The following is a 25,933-nucleotide window of genomic DNA, read 5'->3' as shown; positions in this document are numbered from 1 at the left end:
GAGTAGACTATTTTGCTGTTTAATCCTGCTAGCAGGCTGTTGGTGACTTGAGCAGTTTTAGTACGATGAAACATACAAACTAGACCTAGCTACATGGACAACACCTGGAACACTTGCCTTAACGTGGACTTGCTTCTGTGTGTCAAGGGTAAATAGGATCTCACTAGTGTGATTAACCATTTAAACAAATAAGCCTGCAAGGCTCCCCTGATATTACTTTTGTATATTTGTGTAATGTTACCTGTTTTGCAGTAGTGATACTAAAAATCAGCGTAGTTAATTTTTTATGACCTTACAGTTCTATTCAACTATTGGCTCTTTTTTCTTGCTCAGGCAGCTAACCTTGGCCACAGTAAGGATTGCATTGTGGGTGCATACCTCATAGATTCTGGCAATTCCACAAATAAGAGTTACTTCTCCAGGAAATCGATCTAACCCTTGCTTGAACACATTCAAAGCTGTTACAGGCTGATCCAAGCGCAAATACACCTAAGCAAATAAAAAGGGTATATAAATGTCAAATGTCTGACTTTTGTACTTGTACTGCTGTTTAACAAGGGAGATAAATAAAAGGGATGACACCTCCCTTTATGCAGTAAACCATTAGCTGAGATAGTGAATAACACTGGGAAAATAATGGAGTGAATACTGAATAAATCTCTGTAATGAAGATAAAATAGGCTAATTAAGATAATTAAATTTGCATGCATATCATCTAGACATTATTAATTCATCTGGACATTACTGATAAACCAAAAAAGTATCTTGTTATTTATTATCATATCAAAATATACTTTGACACTGAGGTGAAGGTATCACCTTGAATATTTTCCTGTTTAATATATTTTTTATAATCTATGTTTAGGCTTGAAAGAACTGGATCTTCAGGTTGACAGTGCTGGAATACCAAAATATTTTACTTAGTCAAATAAGACTGCACTGCACAGAGCAGTGACACTTTCAAATTTCCTTACTGCTTTGTCAACCTCCCCTGTCACAAACAATAAAATCCCACAACAGAAAGAGGGCAGTTTGGTCTCTGCGATTTTGGCTTCTGTGTTGATTATGACAATGTGTGATGTGGATAACGTTGTGTGAGAATTGGATAGAGGACATCACCGTGTTGATAAAGACCACCTCTGCAGCTGTCTGAGAGTACAACTGTAAAGCCCTCCTGTTGTGGGGTATGGTAAATACAGCTACAGCAAAGGAAAAAACCCTGCACACCTACTTTGGGAAACCAGATGGCTAGAGTGATTAATCTATCTCCCACTGAGTGGAAAAGTGTTTTGCGTGCTCCTGTTATGAGAAATATTACATTAAATAGTGCTTATACTTGATATGACTAAAAAAGGGAAAGAATCTGTGACTGGCATATTGACACAAACATTTTGTGATGCAATGTAAGAAAAGTATCAATGTTAACTGAACACCTGAGAAACCTCCAAACACATTTCCTGCTTCTGCCCTTGAGCTTCATGGACTTTTGAGTGCCAACAATCAAAATACTAGTTAAAGTCATAAGTTCTTTATTTGCATCCCGATAGATACATACTGCTGTAGACATTTGCAAAGAATTCTTTCCTATGAGCACTCAAGTGACGTTCTTAATTGTCAAAGAGCTGTTGACTGTGAGTACCTTCCTAGTAAAGGGACTGCCATTTCAAGTTGATCACTGGCAAAAAGGAAAATTTTTTTTTCAGTCATTTTGCTAATGTCACTTACATTTCCTGTATTAAGCTAGAAAACTAATTCTTTCTTGTGAAAAGCAATAAAAGAGCAAGGGGTTTGGGTTTTTTGGGGGGTGTGGTACTTGGTAGACTAGGACTGCACTAATGATGCCATCAGTGTATATGCTTTAAATCAACAATTTATTCCTAATGCACTCTATCTGGGCATGTTGCTGTATCTAAAACAGACTTCAAGTCATTTGCTATAGTTTTTCATTTATAAACCATGGAGCAGTTTCTGATGAATTTTATGTCTACATTAAATTTTAAACTTTAAATAACTGTCTCCGTTGTGACTGTCAAGCTCCTTATTTTCTTCTAGCAACAGTTCTCTACAACTAAATTACTCTGTAATGAGTTTCAGTGGAAAGTACGCAGATGAAAGAGAGGACATGATAGCTGGTTATAACTTAATTAAGAAGAACCTTGGCTGGTTGTTTTACTCCTAAGTATCACCTACATGAGTGACTTGTATAATTTATCCTGAATATGTATAGTAAGCCACTGCACACTGCCATACCTACAAACAATTTCATACTTTGTTTGAACTGAGATAAAATTTTAATTAGCTGATTTTTTGTTTTGTTTGCCTGCTTGTTTTTTTGACCTGATCTAGCTACGAAGCACAGCTATCTTCATATTCTTAGGATAAAAAAATGTAAAAAATCGAGGATGGGAAACTCCACTAGATCTGCTCCTTTTTTATCTTGTTATGTTTGTTTATGAAGTATGTTTTCTAAGTGTTATGACTCAGGTCTGCTCTATTGCTTTATCTGGAGGTTCACTCCAAAGATGCATTCGCTACAGATCCTCTATGCAAATATTACGCTAAGGCAACACAGCCACAGTACTCTACTACGTAATTCCCATATCCAGTGGCACATCACACTGTCCAACATCTCTGCAGACTGTAGAGCTGCTGTCCAGATGAGTGGCAAAAGAAATTAAAAGATAGGCGGGACAACTTCCACCTACTCGCAGCTGCTTTGGGGAGACCTGCTCTTTAAGAGTACTACAGCTATAGTCATTAAGTTTTAGATGCTAAATGCAGAATGGCTCCATTTTCTTTTTGTTATCTCTCTTATCTCAGGTAAAAATATCCCATTTCCAGCTCTTCTGTGTCATGAAATACTTTTTAACTTTTCAGCAGCCCTGACTTCTTTAAAGACTCTTTATTTTTGTTTTCTTTTGGTCTTTTATCTTTTCATAAATTACATTTCAAGGGAGAGTTAGCCTTCAGGAAAATATTTTTAAAAACCCAGATAGCTGTTGTAATAATGAATATAAACAGAAAACTAATCGGTACCATAGTATTGGTCTGTTTGCACAGAACTTGATGCAATCCTATTATTTTTTGTAATGGCTGCTTAACTCAAGTCTTATCTTTTCAGTACTGTCAGATTAAGCTATATTTCAGTGCCCTACTCTATTGCCTGTCCACCCACAGTCAATAAATCATGTTGTGTGATGCTTTATACTTGAGCGAGCTGGTCTATGGAGTGGGAGGTGGAAGTTCAAACGTAGCTCCTTGAGCTAGTAGTGATGGGGTGGAGGGGGGAGCGGGGCAGATGCATATCTCCCATAACGAATCACTGTTTGTTAATCCAATTACTCTGCCAATTTAGTCACTCTGTGTAGCTTGTGTTTTGCAGAATGGCTCCCGGTAGTGACAGAAATATAAAATTACTAAGCTTAATTGAGTAAACTAACTCCAACTGCTGTATTGAGGACAAGTCTCCAGATAGCAGTGATGATCATTTAAATACAAAACATAAATTGCTCAACAAATGTAAAGGTAAAGCAAGTATCATGATATGAACATCTGAATTATCCACTAGTAGCGATGACTTTTGGATAGGCCTGTGACAACTGGCTTAAAGGGAGCTGACAAAGAGCAATGGATTTCATCTCTTTCTAGGACAAGAGGAGAAAAATGCAGTTTTAGTTTCTCACAGGCCACCTTTTCTTGAATGTCTTGGAAAATGTTTAGAACCTGATGTGTACCCTGGTAAACAAGTAATTCTGAGGCTTAGCTTGCCACTTGTTCTTTTAAAGCTTTTAATGCCTTTATTTTGACAGAACATTCTCTGTTTCAAGGTCTCTGATTGCGTCCTTTAAGCTCACTTTGTTCTGATTTTGCTTGTTAAACTAGGATTTTGAGCTTCACTCTTCACTTACCGATTTATTGCATTAGTTTCCTAGGAGACCATATATAGCTACATTGTTCTTCATACTGGAACTCCAATAATTCTTTAGCTATATAATCCCCACTGGAGTTTAGAGCAAAGAATGACAGTATCGTAGGAGATTATTTTTTTTGTGTGTGTAAAATCTGGAAGCTCCAAAATCTTTTTGTAAACTGTAGGCTTCAATTTCAACTGTTGGCATGTATTGCCTCAGGTCTATATGGAGATCACACACTATTAAACTTAAGGGTGTATCAAGCTCAATACTCAGCTATTCTGGTGTATGGACCTCTCAGGGATAGTCTGGAATTTCACTTCATTCTTAAACAAGTAAATCTATGACTTACCTTTGCCAAATACAAGATTGTATCAACCATGTCCTGTTGCTTGAGAGCTGACTTAAATTGTTTTTCGGCTTCACGATATAATCCTAACCTAAAGAGACAACAGAGAGATATAGAAGGTTTTTTGGGTTTTTTTTTTGTTTGTTTGTTTTTTAAAAACTTATTAAATAATGAAGCAGTGCACACCACACCAGACATGAACTGCCCAAAAGCATACTTCAAGGTCATATATTTGTGTGCATGTTAATAAAACCCATGCTGTTAAATATATTAACATTACAAAGGCAACCATTCAAAATGATGAAAAAGGCAAATTAATGAAATTTGGCCCCCTTCTGTACATGCAGCCTTCTGGTGCTAATTGAATAATGATGTACTCATTTTCATAGGACTCCTTCCAACTCTTTGTAAAGAATGGACAGTAGAAAATGAGCAATTAAAGTCATGTCTCAACCTCCACCCACATGGTTTTGGAGGAGAATTTCCTCACTCATGGCAAAGATCATGTAGATACTCTCCACTGTACAGTTTAGGGAATGCTTAATATCTATAAAACACTTTCTCCTAGCCTTGTATAGGAAATGGTGAAACTTCTGTTGCTGATACTAAAAATCTTTAACTCTGTGTTGAAAACATTCTGTATTGTAAATGGCACCACAGCTTAACACCACTAAGCAGATCACTTGGGAGGAGGCAGTATATGGCGCATGAACCTCACAGAAGTCTATTTCATCTCAAAAGCATTTGTTTTGCCGTATTACTGTAGAATATTTTGCAGTAATCTATAAATGCTATATAGACTACAAAATTATAAGGATTGCACTGTTTCAACAGCAAAAAGGTACACTTTCTCATATGCAAATTGCCTTTTCTTTCCTTCAATCAAAGAGCACATATACTTGGTGAAGAAACACAAACCACAGCCAAAACAAGCCAGCCAAAACAAAGAAACACAGCCAAAGGGGACATAAGGTAAATCTGGATCTTGGAAGTACACGTGCCTGCTTGGATGTTTTAGTCTCTATAACACTATTCATAAAAAACCTGAAAGTAATGAATGACCTCTAAGCTCATGCATTGGGTTTGTGGGGCAAGGTTTTGGTAGCTGGGGGGCTACAGGGGTGGCTTCTGTAAGAAGCTGCTAGAAGCTTCCCCCATGTCCGACAGAGCCAATGCCAGCCAGCTCCAAGACGGACCCGCCGCTGGCCAAGGCCGAGCCCGTCAGTGACGGTGGTAGTGCCTCTGGGGTAACAGATTTAACATTTAACATTTAACAACATGGGATTTTAAAGGGCCAACTGCTTTGTGTTATCAGCCTGTTCATACAAGAATTGCTTATAGAATTGTAAAGACTGCAGATGATGCTTCATTTTTTTAACAACCAATACAGTATCCATATGTTTTACATTCATGGGACAAACACATTGTAAAGAATGAAAGGGGGAGCTGCCTCAGTACTTATTTGAATTATGGGAAGCAGAGTTGTATCAGGAGGCGTTTCACCCAGTTTGGTAGAACTGGCTGTTACCATCATGGCTAGATCCTCAGCAATGACTCTAAACGCTTGCAACAAGCTCTCCTCCCCTCTGTTGCCACTCTTTCCTCAGTGAGGCATATCACTGCACAGTGTCAGGGTACTCCTAAGTCATTTGTATCAGATGCTCGGGTACAGGATGCCAGCCCTGAGGCCTTGGCATCTTTGGAACTGGTACTTCTTGGGCAACGTTCCTCTGGCAGAAAGTGTCTAACGTGAATATTTCAATTTTTATTATTTCATCAATCTGAAGCCCTCATTGACAGTTAATTTCTCAAACTAATATTGTAATATTCATTTTGTGTGGTCTGTTTTAACACTAGTTCTTTGCATTTATTTACTGACTTTTCAAACAACGATGTTGAAACTCATTAACAAAGGTGAAGATGCAACTAATTCAGTTACTTAAAGGTACTCAGTGTTGATGCCTTTACCTCAAGCAGTTGAACATAATCTCCTTGTATAATAAAGGAGATTTAACTGTAAGCACAGCGCTCTCCAACTAAATACTTACTGAACGATTTCTCAGTGTTCAGCATTGCACAATACACCCAGCAGTTCAGGTCCTGCACTCATACTCACTGATCACAGAAGAAAGGAACAATGGCTTACCTATAGTAGCACTTCCCAATTTGGACTTTCCACCACCAGTCCTTGAATTGTGCGTGCTCGGTGGCAAGGGCTGCCAAATCTAGAGCCTTCCAAAACAAACCCATCATCTTAACATTAATACCTTCAATGGTTAGACAAAGAAAAAGATCACGAAGTGAACAATGTAATATTTTTGTAAAGAGAAAATTTTGAACAAAAAGTCCTGGTAAACTTGAGGTGGGGGGACTGCTTTATGTTTACTGTTTTTATAGCTTAGTGCATAGAGGAGCTGAAAGGATAATTTGTCTCTGTAAGAATATGTAATCCAAGTAGCTTCTAGTAATTCACAGAGAAAATATAAAATTAATTTGATCAGAGTCCTGAAGTGCTGCTTCAGAATATATAGAATATTTGTGTAAGCTGACGCACTTTTTCCAAGCTTCCCATCCTTGTTCACTAAAAGTTGTTAAAACCAAGTAAAAATATACTAAACTAAAGAAATCAGTTCAGCCAGTTTAAAATACTGGAGAAATTGTCATCTCATTGCTAGTATCAGGCTGCCTCCGCTTCTAGGAACTCTCAGATGTCTACATTAAGAAATACTTCTTCCTTTAAAAAGTCTATGATGTAAATAATTATTTTCTGACAGATAGGAAAAATAGATGAATATTCTTCAATAGCTATTGAAGAGGGTGGAGGTCTAAAATCTCTTTTATCTGGTATATTGGAAAAGTAGGTACACTAATCAATGTGCTACCATCAGCCACCACAGACAGAATCTACAGCTTTTCATGTTTTAGTTATAGTTTCAACATTTCTGTTAGAACACATAGATGTGTGTTCTGCACCAAAACCTACCAAAGAAGCAGTTGTTAGTGTTCTTTTTTTTAAAGTTCCATTTTGTCCCAGAACATATCAAAGCCATGCTACATCTGTTACTTATATTTTAGGGACATCATCAGAAGTAGTCTAAAAAGCTTTATCAAAGTATTTTTATAACAAAGAGCTGACCTTTTTTTGTTTTCATAAACACTTTGCAGACCACAGAAATCAGAAACTAGCTATCTACAAGGAACAATATGGAAAAGTCTGTGCGGCGGCCACTCAGTAGCAGAGGAACCAATAATTTCCAGGAAAAAAATAATCTCAACACTTGAAATATTAGAAAGAGCCTAATTTACTGACACCTACCTCTGGGTTTGATTCCTATTCTTCCTGCTAGCAAAAGGAGGCTGCAAGTAATCAATGGCTGTAGATTTGACATAGCACAGCAAAGCCAGGGGAGCTATGACAACTTAGATAAGTTGCTCTCTTTTGGCTCTGTGAGAACGAATAATTTGTTTTCTCTAGCAATTCAGGCTAAGGAGTTGCATTGATGCTGTCCTCAAAGAGAAAGAGACAGTTGTCATTCCCTGCCTCTATGACAGGAGAGAGGAAAGCTTACAACTCTGAAGTCACTATTTCTTCTAGTTAGGTGGAATCCTTGAAGTCCTCAGATGGCAGCTCTTATCTTGGTTGTCCTTTGTTTCTTAATGGCTTTGCAAATTGCACAACAGGGCCTCTGGATGCTACAGCTATAATAGGGAAGAAGCTTGCTTCATGACAGAAATTATCTGTTTCCCTTCCAGACAAATACTTTCTTTCATCTGAAGGTATATAAGCAACTTTGTCCCAGTACTGGGAAAATTTGGGAAAGTAGTTGATGCTAAAACATCGGTTACATTTGTTGCATTTACAAATGTATAAACAATGCGTGGGTCTGTCAAATACCACACCTGCTTCTAATGCAGCATGAGCAGCCACTTAAAATGAGTAAGGATCATACTGCAAGTAACATGCTTCAAAGAGCTTTCCTTAGAGTGCTCTGATGACAAGTATTCAAGAAGAAGGACTGAATTTCAGAAAACGACTCCTTCTGCACCTACACATTCAGCTTTCTTTCTGGTACCCTAATTATTTCTGATAACTATTTTATGCAAGGCTAACAATTCTGGCTGCTGTTGGACAGTGGGAACTAAGACTGCTTCAGGCTTAGTAAACACTAACATCAGCAGTTTATCTGTCGGTGCAGATCCTGAACTCTTACTGGGATCTTATTACCAACATCAAGAAACAAAGCATGACTTCATTTTGAAGTTTCTTTCTGAAATTAAGTCCTATTTTTATACTTTCCTGTTAAGGAAGTAGGAAAGGAATAGGAAAATCCTGTTTCTGACACTTTACAAGTGATCACAAAAACTTTAATCCAAAAATACCACAAATTTTATCAATATTTCTAAAAAGTGTTTGCCTGAAAAGGCTTTGTGCATGTCAATGTCAGCTTTTTGCATGCTAGTAGTTAGACTTTCTGCTGGTATTACAACAAAATCTTTTGACAATGTGGCCTTTGAAATGTTAGTAAATTGATTAAAATAGACTTTTAAAAGTCAAAGCCTTCACCTTGCCAACTGCTAGCATATTTCAATTTCAGTTTGCTGCAATTTTTTTTTTTTTAGTTGCACAGTTTAGGTACAAATCAATGTTCAATCTGCACAGCATATTAATTTAAAACCAATCTATAATAGAAGTAGTAAGTGTTATGCCTGTCCTGCACTCCTGTGAATTGCTGAATGTTTGTGTAGCTGTTTTAATAACTAGAAGGGAAAAACAGCACGGATTGTGGACTGGCAGATATTGGTATGTCCTTTTAAGGATTTTTGCTTCTAATGTATGTATCAGAAAAAAACCCACACTGATGGTCCCAAAAGTTTTAATAAACTTTAGGATATAACTCATCATCTGGAAATGCTGATCAGCTGAAATTGTTACTCTATAGAGCACTTAGCATAGTTACTCATGTATGCAGGAGTCCATTCCAGTAACAGTTTTAGCCCTGGGAAGCCTTTCAGAACAAATTCATTTTACTCTCAGTTCTTATATTTGTGCAAATAAAAATAATAAACCCCCCTAATACTTAGTGGGTTTTCTGTTTAAAAAAAAAAAAAGGTTCTTCTTAAAGAATGAATCAGAGCTGGTTTTAAATGAAAAAGAATGTAGATTCTTTAATTGCAACTGTATTTACTATGATTCTGAGATTCATTTTTCTACCATTACTTTCCTTAGCTAAACTGTTATACCTAAGACTTCCAAATTGTTTACCAGCTGTAACTCAGTATAAAACAGCTGCAGGGTTGTGGTAATTTTCTATTGTATTGCAAAATTAAATTGGTAAATGTACATTTGTTTGAAACTTAGTAATTTCATACATAGTATTGTATGCACCAAGAAATTAGATAGATGGAAACGATAGCAAGTGTCTGCTGCTTCTTTCACCTACTGTTGAATGCCAGTAATTCTCCCAGCAACAGTTATTAACTAAAGTCTTATTTGTAGACAAATCAACACAGGATAGTCTACAAAACAGCTGAGTAAATGACATTAGCCACAGTCAGTTTAACACAATTTCTTTTGGTGAGTGTCTTCCGGATTTCTATAGTTTGTAAATCTAATGTAATTCCATTATAAACAGATTTCTATCAGAGAGTATAAACTTCAGAGTATTAGGAAGAACTAAGGAAATATCAGAGGTCATGACTTCTGGCCCAAAGTATATATTGTACACTCATTGTTCTTCCTCAGGACAAAATGTCTTGTCATCATTATCCACCTGTGAATAATGGCAGAATACAGTCTCACAGTCTACTGCTGAAAAAAGTAGCAGCTGAACTATTTCTGGACAAGTCTTTTAAACTGCCCTGCTCTTACAGCATTTAGCCCATAAAATGTCTTTTAGAAATAGCTCAAGGGGTACAGAAAGTCATTTATTAAGTATATGTGTTCAAAATGAAACAAGTCAAGAACGATAATGGATAGGGTAATAGTAATTTCTTCAGGGAAGTGTTTAATTTTTCATTAAATAAGATGAAAGACTTTTGAATACATTTTCAAGTGCTGAAAAAGCTCAGTGTTTCTCTCTTCTTGCATCCCCACATTTCTGATAATTGATAGATTACAGATGTATTTACTTTTAATTTGAACTGAGTTCCTGGCATTATTTGTCTAGTTGAATGCACATGGATTCATGATATTTCTCAACTGAAATTGCTGAAGCTTTTTTTTCTTTCTTTCTATATACTGGCTGAATACTAAACAGAAGATAAATAATAGAACTGCTTTTGCTTCTTAAATAATAATGCAGCTGAGAGCAGTACAGACTGTTCCAGATCAGCACAGTGACAACAGAAGGATATCGTCACTGCTACTTTTGTGTTTTATTTGCAAAACTGCAGGAACTGGTCTTCCAATTCTACCCATGCAGAAAGTCCACAAGTAGAGGTTTTTCAGCCTATACAGTCACAAACTTAAGCCAATTTCCCAGGCTTCCAAGCCTTCTTTCATCTCATCGCATGCAGAAAAGTGTTTCAGGGTTTTTTTTTTTAAGAATGTGCAACATCACACAGTAGCAGGTAATACAAAGATGCAAGAGATGTCAGTGAATGTTCTAATGGGTGATCAAACAAGATCCCGATCAACTTTTAAACAGTTAACATATGTGCTGATTGTCTGCTGAATCCTAAGCAACCAAATTATTTTCAGGGAGAAGCAAGAAAATTAATTAGTAAAATGCCATTGGTAGGAGAGGTGAATAAACAGTGATGCAGCCAAGTTTAAGCAGAAGTATTTCTTTTTTTGTTTAATGCAGATGAGGTTCGAAAGGAAGGGAGGACAGTTTGGAGAATAGAATTATATTGAAAATGGTGTAGAAAGCACAGAAAAAAAGAGGAATGAAAGCAAACGAGAGAAAGCAACCTGAACAGTTAAAAAAAAAAAAATCTCTTCAGAGATACACATTACATTATAAAGGCACCTTGTACTGTGAAGTGTGACACAATTTTTTTTTCCTACAAGATGCTGTCATTAACCAAACATATTGAGCTCTCTCTCATTACACAATAAACAGTGACGACTAAGCTGACACTTCTTTGCTTACAGGTATTTATTCAAATGGCTAGAGTGCATTAAAAGCCATGGGCAAAACTTTTCCTGCAAGACAGTGATTTGGGATTCTCAGCAAGGATTTCAAAATACATGCAGTACAGTGTAAAAACATCTTATGATTTTTTTCTGGAGTGTTTGGAAAATTCCTTGCATTATATGAAATTATCTGTCTAGCCTAAAGATCCTGCATGTCCTTAAAGTGTAGGTCACAGGCACACAGATGTGTGGCATCTTATCAAGTGACCGTTTTATTCTTAGTGAACTGAGTTCTCAGTAACAAACAACATAAATTATAATTATTAGTGGCATAAAACCCAGACGCTTTCTTCATATTCAGTATCAGAATATGTAAATGTTAATTGCTATTTCTCTCTGACATTTCTGAGACTTGCACTTACTGTTTCAAGCATATTTTGGATTAATAGTGCATTGCAATTCAATCCTCTTAAAAGAATGCTATGCAACAAATTGACAGTGTCCAACTATAATCATTTGATACTAGATTAAGAAGCTTCGCATAGCAGTACATTTGGAAATGGTTCTGATCTATGTCAACAACAACAAAATATTTTTTTCTGTGTTATTAACTGGAGAGTTTAACTTCAGATCTAATCACACACCAGTTAGTAGTATTGCAGAAAATTCAATAACTGGTCAGTATCCATTATTGACACAAACAGTTCTTTCAAACAAACTTCAAGCAGAAGTTTTGATTCCATTTCAACTGGGTGCATATATCTAACATAGTAATGAAATATTTTGACACTTTACTCATTGAATAAATTAATTATTTTCCTGGATGAACTGCCAGAAAAGTTCTGCAACCATTATCTATTTCTAAAAGTTTAAACAATAGGTACCCAAAATTGATCTTATCCATTCAGAGCGGTAACATATGAAGAACCACAGAAGAAAGATTTTGGATAGGATAAGAGGGAAACTGTACAATTAGGAAAACTTTTGGAGAATAAATGTTATAGACAGTCGTATGGACAATATAATCTTTCTCTTGAGGCCACAAAATACCTCAGCACTATGGAATTAAATTTCTAGAAAAAGTGTCCAAAGTCCTATTGGTATTTATTTTTCCACAGTTTCACCAAATACCTTTCCTTTCTATTCACCCAAATGCAAAAACAATCATCTCAGTAGTTTAAAATGTTGAATGATATTCAGTTCAATCACTAACTACTTTGTCAGATATTTTCAGCTTCTCCTGTTAACAGACAGTTTTCTGTAACTTATTGCTTACTCTCAGGCCTCAGGAACTCTGAATTTTCTAGGCAGTCCAGCTACCTGACATGTAGTTTCAGCTACTGCTCAGGGTCCAGTAAATTCTGTTAACATGAAATCATTAGATACAGGGATTGTATCATGTTGATAGATGAGGGAACTAGTTTTAAGCATTAGAATGTTTTGCTTCTCAAAAAAGAGAGCAGTCTGTATCTTGGTATTGAAAATTATCATCCCTGATTATCACCTGTAAGAAAGGATTTTTCTCTCTTAACTTTTAATGCTTCACTTCTGTACTCCGATGGGATGTACTACCTTGATCCTTAGTTTAGCAGAATACTGACAGAAATAACTGAATGATACTTAACAAAAACTGAAAATGGAACATATGAATTACTCACATTTTTTACGTCATTTTCATGGTGAAAAATATATTCGAACAATGCCTGTCGGAAGAATATTTAAAACATTGTCATATTTGAAGATAAAAATTTATAATATTATTTGAGAAGAATACAGAATCTTGATTATGTTAGGCAGAAATTAATTCTTTGTGAAAGCAATCACATCCACACATCACAATTGCTGACATTTACATTTAATTAAGACTCGAACAGACAAAAACTATAGATGTGCTACATTGTCATTACAGGAAAGCATTTTAATTCTTAATTTGTTGCAAAAGATTAGTAGAATTGTCTCTTATCTTTGGTCCTTAAAGTCACTTTATAAAAAAAAAAAGGGCAGCTATAATTGAAAGTGAACATAGATTTGAAAACCTGGTACAATTTTTATGACTTTTTAACTGTAAAATCAACAAGTGATCTAACAAAGACTTTTTGTAATGTATAGTTAGGTGCTTATGTAGTGCAAAATCTACTTAAACATAGGTTTATTAAGAACGTAAACTGAGAAAATTTTGCCTTAGGGAAAAAAAAATTCTAAACCCTACAGAATTTTGGGATCTGTAAAGGAAAAACTTCTTTTTTATTTGTAAATGATAAATGCTAACAATATTGCACTTCTGAAACTCAAACACACCATCATAATACCAAAGCTTAAAGAAGTTACATGCATCAGCTGTGCTGTGGTACCTGCTCATAAGCCCACAACAATTGCACGGCAATATAACTGCACCTTTGTTTACTCTTGTATAAAGCTAAGTCAGTCATACTACCTTGCAGCTGTTCTACACTAGAATATAGAAGAGTATATAACAGATAATGGGGGTGGCATTTTAAGTGAATAAAATGATGTTGAAAGATACTAGATAACTAAATGGAGACCGGAAGCCTCTATTCCAGGGATGTTTATAATTATTCATTATAAAAAACTAAAAGAAAATATTGCTCCATGAGGAAAGAAATAAAGAACAAGACAGCAGTCTTCTAAGAGCTTCCATGACTCTTCTGCCAGCTTTTCTTAAGACAAATTCTTAAAACATTTACCTTAAGAAAACTAGAGAATTACTGATGAATTGTCTGGTGAGGAAAGTAGCCCACAACCTACTTTTCTTCTACTTTTGATCAGAAAAGACTTTGAACAGATGAAGTAGCAGAACATTTCCTCCTCTACTTCAGTAACAGGGAAGCATTCAGTAAAAGTGAGGAAATCTAAAGTGATAAAAAAGGTGTTTTCTTGCATGGCTGGCATGAGGAATTTATGCTGTTATCTATAGGCCCTGACCTCCAAAAGGATTTAAATGACTGAACATTCACCTGGATAAAAATATCTAGAGTTATCTTAATAACTCTATTAAAAATCCACAAGCTAAAAAAGATAAAACTTTCTGTTTCATACCATAAACCAGTTGCTAACTGAGATTTACCAGAGGCTCTCTCTGGTGACAGGTGATACCTCATATGTCTACTATGGGGTTTCCTGCAATAGTCCTTAACATGGCTGATGCTAGTCAGAGAGTAGCCACATTCCTGTATACTTCAAAATATCAGAAGACCTAGTCATGCAATGAAAAGATAATCTAACTTAAAAAAAGATGCGAGTATACTTTGCAAACACATAAGGAAGAATTACATAGGAGGAGTATATACCAACATGAATTCATAGGCTAATTATGTGAATTTAATAGTTGCGAGATTTATCATCTTTTTGCACCTGGGAGAGGTGACAGCTCAAAGAATTTTAAAACTTTAATCAATGATTCTTAACACAGAGTGCAGTCTGCAGTCTTACCTCCTGCTTTGGCTTTAGCCTTAATGCTGTCTTGTTTAAAAAAAAGATATAAATACATGTAGCTCCAAATTTAAACTTCAATCTTACATTCTGTGTGAAATGTTAATGTCATAATGTATTAGCTTCATAATACTGACAAGTACACTTGCTGCCTATGGATGTTTCTATGACTGTGGCTTTACTTTTTTTGGCTTAAGCCTCTTTTCATATGAAACTGAAGGAAGATACAGCTACCCCATTGTCCCAGAAAATGCTAATGTTTTTTAAAAACAAAATTGTTAAAATTATATGTTTCTTATTCCTGAGAATAAGTATTTCATCTGAAAGCTAACCTACCTACTTAAACAGTATATAGAGTTACCAAACACAATTAAAAGCTAGCTGTCTTCAAGCAGAATGAAGCCTAGTTTCTTATGGCTGTGTCTTCTGTTTCACAATCCTTCCCAGGTTTCTCCCTATTTTACAGACTGTGATGGATTTAGAATAATGTGTGTGCTGGCTGATTGCTGGCAAGGACATAACCGGACAAAGGCCTGCAGTTTTTTCAGAACTGATAAAGAACTGACTCGTAACTGCCCTCAGATGATAGTTTGGAAGTCTTTCATTATCTCACCAGACTAGAACTTACTATACTTGATATCTATTCTTCTGCATAGTTTGGTTAAGAGGCAAGGGACAGTGATATAAGGAGTGGGTAAAGACCACAGTGCAATCACACAAAATTTATTTCCTTTGAAAACCACATTGAAAAGCAATGCCTTACATCAGTCTAGATCAGGTTTTAAAAAGCAAAGCAATTTGCTAATTGTTTATGAAAAGTTATTAATTAAAATTTTGGACTGGAGGAGCTAATTTCCACCAGCAGATTTTTAGGTACTGCTAGTCTTCTAACAGTGTTCACCACTACATTTCTCAAAATAGACTGAATACATACGGGTTCCTTCAACTCTAGGTTGCTTGCCAAATACAGCTCCTGAGAGTGTGTCCGATAGTCGTTTGATACCTTGTGCAAAATGAGTTGTTGGTCTCAGCCCAGCAGTTGTTTTTTGTGAACAAAGTACACACAGAAAACATCTTAATCTATACAACTAACTGGTTGTGTTGGGGAAAAATTCAACTGAAAGGCCTCAGAGTGATAAATCATTACACAACTTTTAGGTCACTTCCACTCAGAGCTGAAATCTGTAAATTGGGCAGATAACCTGGATAAACCTGTTCTACCGGCAGATAGTCTCAGTTTCAATGGCTGTCAATCATAAAATCTTAACTGAAAATGAAGAAGAATTCTGAACAGAAAGATGAAACCTTTTTATATAAAAAGTGTTAACTCATGCCATAACACCAGAAGGAAAAATCCAAACCATTTGAACATTTTTAGGCCAGGATTGCCATCTATTTGTACACAAAACCACGTTTCTGGACACTAAGGAGGGTTCTGCTGGTTTTTTTTCCTGCTGGCATTTTTTTTTTTAGTTGCCCTTCATCACTCCTATATGCACAGTTCAAAGTGCATATTTACCAATTAAATATTTTATTCTATACAAATATTTTTCCTAGGTTATACTTTCAACATAACCTCTTCAGACATATTTTCAACTTCAAGTCTGGTAATCACCGTCAAAAGATAAGTAACACGCTATTTTTCTGAACTTTACATCTACAACACAGTTCATCATTGTTTGTATCTCCAATCCCATGTACAGTTACATTAGAATGATGACAGAAAATAAGAAAAAGATATCACAACATTAACCAAAATAGTTACATACCTTTGCCAGTTTGGGTTTTTGAGCATATTTTGCTAAATTCAGTCGAGACAGGTTTATGAAAGGGCCATCTGGATTTGTTAGCATTGAAGCCTGAAGGGGAGAAAAGAAGTTTCTAAGTGGGAAGATCCCCTACACTTTGGCTGAAAATTTTCAAAATATTAGTAGTACAAAAAACAAACAAACAAAGACCCAAACAAAGCATTAGTAGATGCACTGCTCTACTGTGCAGTACAGACTCTTCTTACTGAACTTCATCTTTTCTGAAAGCCAGGAATTTGTCCTACTCCCATACAGTCCCTGAAAGAGGCTGCATGAATTACCTTCAGAAACTACCATTTTCTTCCCTCTCTCCACTATTTCCATAATGTGCCTGAGCACGTAGCTTGGACAACTGTTAGATGGACTGAAGATAGTTGGGATACATAACAAAGAAGTCTTCAAGAAAGATTTAGGAAGATCAATTCATACCTGCGACGGTGAGAAGATACCACATTTTGCCATTAATGTGATGTTAATCTGTATTATATATTCGTGCCAGTTGCAGTTTATTAATTTTGCCAATAGAACAGGTTAAAACTAGTATAGTTTATTTTCCTTATCTTCTGAAGTGACAGACACTGAGAGATTAGTAATTGTTTTGTAGTAAACTGAAAAACCTGGAGAAGGTTTCAATATACTTACGGTGAAATCATGTCATAGTCTTTTCATAGCCTTCAGTGAATAAAAATGAGTCTCACAGAACTTGTGAATTGGGAATTTATGTGAATTTTTGTGAAAGTGTGAATTATGTACGTTTTTTATATAAACAGACTAGCAAACTAACAAGAACCAACATTTTCAAACTCCAATTTGAAAACAATTTAAACAAAAAATTAAAAATGCTCATCTCCTTCAAACTTGAGTTTAGATGCAGCTTTTAAGTCAACTACATTGTCACTGTACCAGATACCATGACCAAGAAAGCCACTGTTCTGAGAACAGAGTCAAACAACTTACCGTTCCCAGCCTGACATATCTCCCAGAAGCACTAGTAATTGGACGAGCTGTGAGAGCTGTTCGAGGTGTTTTTATAGCTTGTTCCATAGTACTTGGCCGTCCACTTTGTGTACTGGGTCTCACAAATCCTGTGATAGGTCTTCCTGATTGAGTTACTGGCCTGAAGATGTTAAGCACATTATCCTTATGTTGAGTGGTATTTATCGATAGAGAATTTAAACACTTATATCTGAAGCATTTCATTTTCAGAAGTTAAATTTAGGATTTGCTCATTTACAACTAGTCACATTTTAAAAAAATAAAAAATCACATACCTAACAGCTGGGCTGGGGCCTCCACCTTGGCTAGTTCCAGGGAGTTTCAAAGATGTTCCTGGTCCTATAAAATAAAGAGCATTTCTCACTTCCCATTGAGATACTACACCCTTGTCCAGGGGACTTTAAAAAATGATTGGGTCTTACAATAAACTGGAAATTTCTTTGTTCAAACTGAGGGGACACAGCACTACACAAAGAAGACAAAAACCAAATATTGCACTGTACTACTGATAAATTGTCAGACTATTGCAAGAAACCTGCCACAACGAACATGGTTTTCTCACTTTTACCCTTCACATCCTCTCCCCCATCCCACTTGGGGGGAGTGAGCGAGTGGCTGTGTGGGGCTTAGCTGCCTACCAGGGTTAACCCACAACAATTCTCAAGAACATCTAAGGAGCAACAGATAGCACTGAAGTAAGAAAGGTTACTGGAACAACGAGATCATGCTAATTTGAAATGGCATATTTTCTATCTGGGACCAAAATAGCACCCAGACTTCAGTAAGTAACCCAAAACCTTCAGCTACAGGGCAGATGGAGAATGATATCTCATGTCATTAGATCCATGTAGGACCCCCACCCACAATTTAGGGCACAGTGAAGTGCAAACTCATCCACATCCAAAGGTCATCAATGAAAACACTGAATTGGCTTGAGCCCAGGTGAACAGATAAAGGGTCCCCTTTTTCACATATTTCTGTTTTGACAGTGGATCATTAAGAATTACTAGTTCCTGCATGTAGATTTTCCATCACCTTCAATGACATTTGATTATAGTCAGTTTTTCTAACGTCCTAAGTGAACATCTAAGAGCTGGTTTTAAAAACTTGGTTAAAAGCAAGATATGACATCTATACCTTCTGTTCTGTTCACTGCTTGTTACCATGTACAAAAAGAAACGAGATTTAAGTTGAGACAGCCAGTTCTTGACAAATCACTGTTACTCATCTACTTACTTTCTAGATACTTATGAACTGCTTTTATTCCAAATGTTTCCAATAACTGAAGTTAAACTGATAGGTAGATAGTTTCCTTCCTCCTTTTTTTCCCCAACATAAACCCCAAGTTGCCCTTTTTCAGTCTTCTCTCTCTCCTGCCCTCGAGCTGTAATTACCTCTGAGATACTATCAGTCCACTGTTTAAGCAAGTTTAGTAGACTTGTCCAAATCGATAACTTCTAACTCAGTCTAAATACCTTCTAGCTTTTTTAATCCATGCTGATACCAAGCACCTCTGACTGCAATACTATAGCAGCCATCTAGCTACAGCTGCATTTAAAATTAAATAATACAAAAAGGTATTAACCATGATCTCCTTGGTAAAACCAACTAAATACGTAAGTGATGTTAAAATAAGGACCAAAACTCAGGATGCTCCCTCTTCTGGCTGGCCACACTTAGTATCTCTGTTGCTTACTTGTTCTTTATAGTCCTGTGAATCTTGAATTTTTTACTCCACAACAGAAAGGGTGGACAGTCCACCCAGCAGAGCTTCTGACATGATAACTAGGCCACTCTTCTGAGAAATGGAGGAAGTGGCTTTCAACTTTTCAGGCTAGCAGACAATGAACTGGTCTTCTACTTTCTGAGCCTTTTTTTTAACCATCGCAATAATGTAAAAAGGGTAGGGCATTAAAATCCCTTTTGTAGACATGTTTTTTAATAACTACGATTGTTTTGTGCTTTTGGTGTACTGGGAGAATGTTTACAGGATTTATTTCCCTTGATCTCAGCCCAGGCAACTCAGCCTTTGAGAATCCCAACTGAACTACCTATGAATAGGCATCAAGAGGCCACAGCAGTGCATGTGGCCACTAACAGCGACAGAATTTAAGAGCATAATTTCAGCAGTTAGTAATGACTGCAGATGACTCCTTCAACTCCCTAGTTAATGAAACAGCTGTGATTATCCATAATGCCAATTAGTATGAGTTTCTGAAAAATATGTTGTCAAGGTAACACTTTTAAACAAGATTATAACCTAAGCTGATAAAATTGATGGTGTTAAGAGTTCAAAGGTGACATACTGGGAATTTTCTGTAAAATGATGCTATAGGATATTTTTATTAATAAACAAGACTGATGGAAAATTAACACAGCAGAATTATAAAAATTTAAAAACTGGTGGAAGACAGATTTTATTATATATGTTTGAAGAGGAACCACAAGTACTTGTTTCCACTGGATCCTATACAATTTAGTAATTATTTAATAATGCAAGACTGAGAGCAAAATCATTATTAAGATAGTTTAATCTGGAAACTAAGATAAGGACAGATGCAAAATTGAAATGGACATGTAACAGATGCAAAAGGATTTGAACTGCTTAGTAAGCGAAGTACAGACAATACCAGTTGAATATGGAAGGTATGACTACACATTTTTAAGTTTGTAAGCTATAATTATAGAGGGGGAAGATATCCTGGAAGATTTGCCACAGTAAAAGACCCTGAGTCAAGACCAACTATGGTTAACACACTTTAACAGCAAAAGAAAAAGCCCGCAGTCAGCAAGCACACATTCTTCCTAAATCATGCGTAAAAGTGGAAGTGACCATACAATCACAGAATGGTTCAGGTTGGAAGGGACTTCTGGAGGTCATCTGGTCCAACCAGGCTCAAGCAGGGCCACCTAAAGCCAGCTGCCCAGGACACTGTCTAGATGGTTTCTGAGTATCTCTAAGGAGGGAGACTCCACAACCTCCCTGGGCAACCTGTGCCAGTGGTCAGTCACCCTAACAGTAAAAAAAGTGTTTCCTGATGTTCAGACAGAGCCTCCTGTGTTTCAGACCTCTGGTCCTGTCACTGGGCACCACTGCAAAGACTGGCTCCGTCCTCTTCGCACCCTCCCTAGAGATATCTGTGCTTACCTTTTATATAAAAGTGTAACAGAAGAACGCTTCAGATGTATAAAGAAAGTAAAATCTAGCTGTAGAAGAAAAACGTATTTTCTATGTGTCAGTGGACTGTTGTCTGGTTTGGTGAAAAAGCATGCAGATTAATTGGAAAGGATTAAGAAGAGAGTTTAAAGACTCAACTCAAAAACTAAAAGATACACCTCAGAATGAGAAGATTGTTTAGCTTACCAAAGAAAAGATCACTGGATGACTTAATGACAGTTTTAACTATTTACTTTGGAAATACACCTTTGAAAATAGAGAATTCATATCAGGCATAAAATGTACACAAAGAAGAAACAGCTGGAGCTGTAGTTGATAATTCCCGCTAAAGATATGGCATACACTGATAAAAGCTAGCAAATTTAATAATTTATTAAAGACTGCAGGGGGTTCTTTCTCTCTGGAAAGTTCTTATACTTTCTGAAAAACTATATACTAGCTCAGGCACGTCTAGTGGATTTGAAGCACGAATAGCAAAGTCTTATCTCAATGATTCAGGAGTGCAGGCTACATTATCAAAATGATTTTCTTTGGCTTTGAGATCTGTGACACACTATCTAGAAAGCCACCTTTTTTCAGTTTAAATATAGTATGAATGTATTTTTCCAGAATGCCTTATTTCTCAATAATATTCATCAAATTATTTTTCTTGGCAGATGGTCTCTACCACAGGGGGCATAAAATAAAATAAAAGTCTAAATTATATTATTATGCTGTTTTAAGACAGATACATGTAATTAGATTATCATAATGTATAAACACAACTTGAGAAGTGCTTGACTGTTTATATGTGACCAAGCATGTACTGACAATTTTTAAAAATGTAATCAGATAGATATGCAGTTGCCTACTTCTATCCAGATGAGAAAAGCTTTTAATGCTTCAAATATTAGTTCTGGCCTATGTCCAGTTCTTCCCTTGAATTCCTTGACATGGTAAGTGGTTGAGAGCCACATCTAATAAGATGCATAAAAATTCGCATGTGGATTGTGGTAAAGAAACAGAGAAAAATAGAAATAATGCCAAAAAGTAGTGGAAGACTAATTATGGCCCACTTTTAGAAGGGAACTGACGAAGCTGAAAAGAGCTGCATACAAGAAACAATGACAGGGCTGAAGAACTGCCCTGGGAAGGAAGAGAGGAAAAAGTAGAGAAAAGCAGAAGCAAGATAATCAGTTCAAAACTGTTTGCGGGAAATGATTCAAAAAGGTGATGTCAGATTTGGCCAGACTGTTGCCTACAGTACAGGCATATGGATGAGATTCATAGTACATCAAGGGCATATATTTTTCTCTAGTTTCCCACAGTGCCTAAAGAAGCCAGAAAGGAGTAAAAGAAATCAGTGCACTGATGGAAAAAAACTAGAAAGTACAGAGATGTACAGGAAAAGCTGACAAAACACTATTTGTCTGAACCGCCGTCTGACAGGCCTAAGCACTACATCAAGATCATGTGGTGTATCTCAACATTGCCATGCAACCATAAACCAATCTAAAACTCTTATTGTAGCAATAGCTAAAAGCCATATCAGGTCACCTCAGTATCTACTATTTTATGCTAGATGACAATCCTGACCAAGAGAGCTCTTGTTGCTTCAACGCATTTAAGTGAAAGTCATTCTTACGTGCAACTTGAGCAATGGCATTTTCATCTAGCACCATCTCTGCGATTCCTTCTTGATCCATATCAATTTCATCCACGTACACCATTTCTGTCAAAGCTCGTGTTTTCAGGCTCCAGGCAGCCTGAATAAGGATAAAAAAGTAAAATATCTTTGAGACACCAAGTAAATAATCTTATCAGAAATTTTGACATTTTTTTATTATTATTCCCTTCAGAGTTTTAATAGGTGTGAATAAGGTATTGACTTAAACAGGTGGGTATGTCCATCAGTTGCCTGATGGACGTGGAAAGGGGACCAAGACTTTAGACAACTCTTTTGGAGTGGAACAGCTACAGTCACTGAGTTTGGAGGTCAGAATTTCATACCTCATGAAAAGTTATGACTAATTTAGGTCACAGGCAACTCTCTGAGATCTTGGGCTTTTGAAGAAATCCCCAGCTACCAGTGCCATTCAAAACCCACTGCTGACAGACACCTTATTTAAATTGAGAGGGGAGAGGAAGGTAAGAAAACCACTGTAATGCAAAGTAATGCTCTTCCCAGGCATCTGTAGAGAAAGAAGGAAAATCTTTCAACCAGCAACTGTAAAGATACAGTACATTACTATCCACAAGCAACAGTCTTTAGAAAGATAATCTACAACTCTGTTCAAAGCATCAGCTGTATAATATGTGTAAATGTATAGATTAAGCATCTCAGATTGTGAAATTATTGGAGTACTTCTTAGTGAACTGAACCGACCAATTACTACATTAAATGTCTTGGAGGATTGTATGAGCAGTGTGGAAAGACAAGCATAATTCTAGCTTTTGTGACAAGCTTTGTGTAGACTGTAGAGACACCAAACCAATGGGGAGAAGAAAAACCAGTGCCAGCCATACAGAAGTACCAACAAAGTAAGTGCAGTTCCAACCACTTTGATAACTTAACATGCCTGTAATGTACTCATAGAGCTGGCATGATAAAGGGAGCCACAAGACCAATCCCTGATCTTCCTTCAGATATTGAACAGATCATCATAAATTTTCCAGAGAAAAAATCACTGCCGAATCAATTAGATTTGTTACTTTTCTGACACGTACAGGAGTCTGGTGTAAAAGCATGTTTAATATTTTCTAAGGAGATATTTCAAAATAGAAACAGACTGATGCTACCTTAATAGAACTAAAGGTCAAACACATGGAAACATTTTTCTTTAAGTAAGAGGTAGGAGAAGATCTGGACCTTAGGCTTATTTAATAATTTAAGTAATCATTTAATGGGACACTTCTCATGTCTCAGACCATCCCTTCCTCTACACTTCCCTCATATTTCTATGCAACTTTCTAACTGTCTATCAAAAAGAAACTATATCTAAAAATGTTGCAATATTTAACTCTCCTTTTTAAAAGTGCTTTCTTCCAAGCAGAAGTAAAGGAGGGATTTAGCCAGCCAGTTCAAACACAATTAGAAATCTTAGTTCAAGTACGAAGAGAAAGGAACAGGGCAGGATGATTTGAATCTAGGCCAGACAGCCATAATCCAGATCTGCTTTATTATCTTTTAGTTTCTTCTTATGTAGTTGGGTGACAACCTTTAATTAGCATTGAGTTTTGCAGTTAGATGTTCAAGACCCTTAACTGCTTTTCATTATTCTATAGAAGTATTTAGTTTGTTGAATTTTTAACACATTGATGGTACTCTGCTTTTTTCAAAGACACATATGTCTGAAGTCAACATAACCATGTCTATATTGGGAATATGCTGAAATTAGAGCTCTCAGTATAGCCAAACACAGGCTAATTTCCTACAAGAGATAAGAAAAGCTGTCTATAGTAATGATCTTTTCCGTGGAATTGAAAGTAGCAACTTCTCTACACTAATTGCTAAAACTGGGGCGAGTTCTTAACATAGACATAAGTATTATCATTGTGATTTTTCCAATAACAAACATGAGATAAAGTGTTTTTAAAAGCAACATGTCTCTTTGTCGTTATTGGACAAATATCTGTCATAACAAATAGATTCCTTAGATTGCTCTTCCAGTCTTAAGCTCCTAGTCTGAGGCTTCACAGCCAACAAAAAATTCAAATATTGCATATTATTCCTTAATTAAACATCAGTCTGCAGAGTATGCCTGCAGAAATGTTTGTTACAGGACTTCTGATCAAAACAGCAAGCAAGAGAAAAATGCCAAATTCATTACTTAAACTATAGAAAGATGACCTTTACCTTGGGAGACAAGAAGACAATTCAAAATTCCTAACTACTAGTTACATAACCCATATGAAACAAAAGTATCATTTCTGTGCATGCACACAGTTATGCTGAATATCTGAAAAATCAAGGTGTGGGAAAAGGAATTAGAAATGTATACTGACACACAAATACAAAGGGAGACATAGGAAAAAGATCTTTTTTCAAAAGAATTAAATGAAATTTCTGACACCCTTCTCATTCATAAAAAATTTGCTACTTATTCATAAAAAGTCACACAGGACTTTATTAGAACTATGGCCTATGGCTATTGCTTACTTTTTAAAAGAAAACCTGAGATGTACATTTCTCTGTTAAAACAGACCACCCCAACAAATTTTGATTTTTTTTTTGTTCATAAAGTAAAGGTGTCTTTTATCACATGAGACGTAAAACTTATGCAAGATTCAAAGATTTTCTTAACAGCTCAGTAATTTCAACTTTTGCTGACTTTCTATAAAGAATTTGTACCAGTAGTCCTGGTATTTCCTATAGCTACTTTATCCTTGTATGAAGCTTACTTTCTGTGTTGTCATTTTTAGTTATCCAGAAAAATTTTAACAATTCTGTTCATAAGAAAGTACACAGTTTTAGTAATTTACCATAGTACAATACACAGATTTTTCACTCACTGAAAACCTGTAAGGGTTTAATCTGAAACTAATGCAGAAGAACTTCACCTGAAAAACTTCAATTAAAATGAATATAAGCAGCGCAAAACTGGAAGAACCACACTGCCAACAGTGAGACGAAGGCTCACTTATAATCACAAAAAGCCATAAAAATAAATGCACACATTTCTGAGTAACCACATGACAATATTTACACCTTGACTTAGCACAAGTTTGTCCACTCAGATCGTTGCCTCAGATTCCACTTATATTATCTGCTCTCTCTTTGCAGGATTGATAATTTTGTTTTATGACAAGCAACATGTCTGGCGTTTATGAAGACAACTTGCATTTTTATTAAATGGGCACAAGGAACAAGAAAGGGACAGCTCATTTCAGACAACCCACATATTCACAACATAGTAACAGATTTAGCTTGCTTAACTCATAATCAGAACAGAACTTTACAATAACTAATAGTAATTATAGAAGGAAGCAATATCTTAAGTACCGTAAGTACAGAAATGTGATATGGTATTTCTTAAGAAGTCTAAACTCCAGAAAGAAAAGTGACAAAGTGTTTTTCACCTAGTTCCTGAGAACTGGTTTGTCACTGAATCAAATGTCTTCCTCTTGTTCCTAAAAAGTCCAAAAACTAAATTAAAAAAATATAAAATTTAAATCTAAATGTAT

General features: G+C 36.1%; 1 protein-coding gene across 2 annotated transcripts in view; it reads right to left on the bottom strand.

Moving 5' to 3' along the window:
* Nucleotides 1-25,933, bottom strand: part of TTC8 (tetratricopeptide repeat domain 8) — a 44,726-nt gene that overhangs the window by 9,082 nt on the left and 9,711 nt on the right. Inside the window, exons 3-10 of one of the 2 annotated variants that reach the window (XM_052782949.1) lie at nt 22,395-22,515; nt 17,868-17,931; nt 17,554-17,713; nt 16,558-16,647; nt 12,997-13,041; nt 6,407-6,492; nt 4,264-4,351; nt 379-489 (exon numbers count right to left, since the gene is read on the bottom strand). In XM_052782949.1, coding sequence (XP_052638909.1) covers nt 379-489; nt 4,264-4,351; nt 6,407-6,492; nt 12,997-13,041; nt 16,558-16,647; nt 17,554-17,713; nt 17,868-17,931; nt 22,395-22,515 — 765 coding nt within the window. Of the gene's footprint in view, nt 1-378; nt 490-4,263; nt 4,352-6,406; nt 6,528-12,996; nt 13,042-16,557; nt 16,648-17,553; nt 17,714-17,867; nt 17,932-22,394; nt 22,516-25,933 lie in introns of those variants that run through there. The other variant, XM_052782950.1, reaches the window with a different exon arrangement.

Source organism: Harpia harpyja, chromosome 3, assembly GCF_026419915.1.
Source record: "Harpia harpyja isolate bHarHar1 chromosome 3, bHarHar1 primary haplotype, whole genome shotgun sequence".
NCBI classification, from domain to species: domain Eukaryota; kingdom Metazoa; phylum Chordata; class Aves; order Accipitriformes; family Accipitridae; genus Harpia; species Harpia harpyja.
The sequence above is the reverse complement of the archived record's forward strand: the minus strand, read 5'-3'. Positions and strand labels throughout refer to the sequence as shown.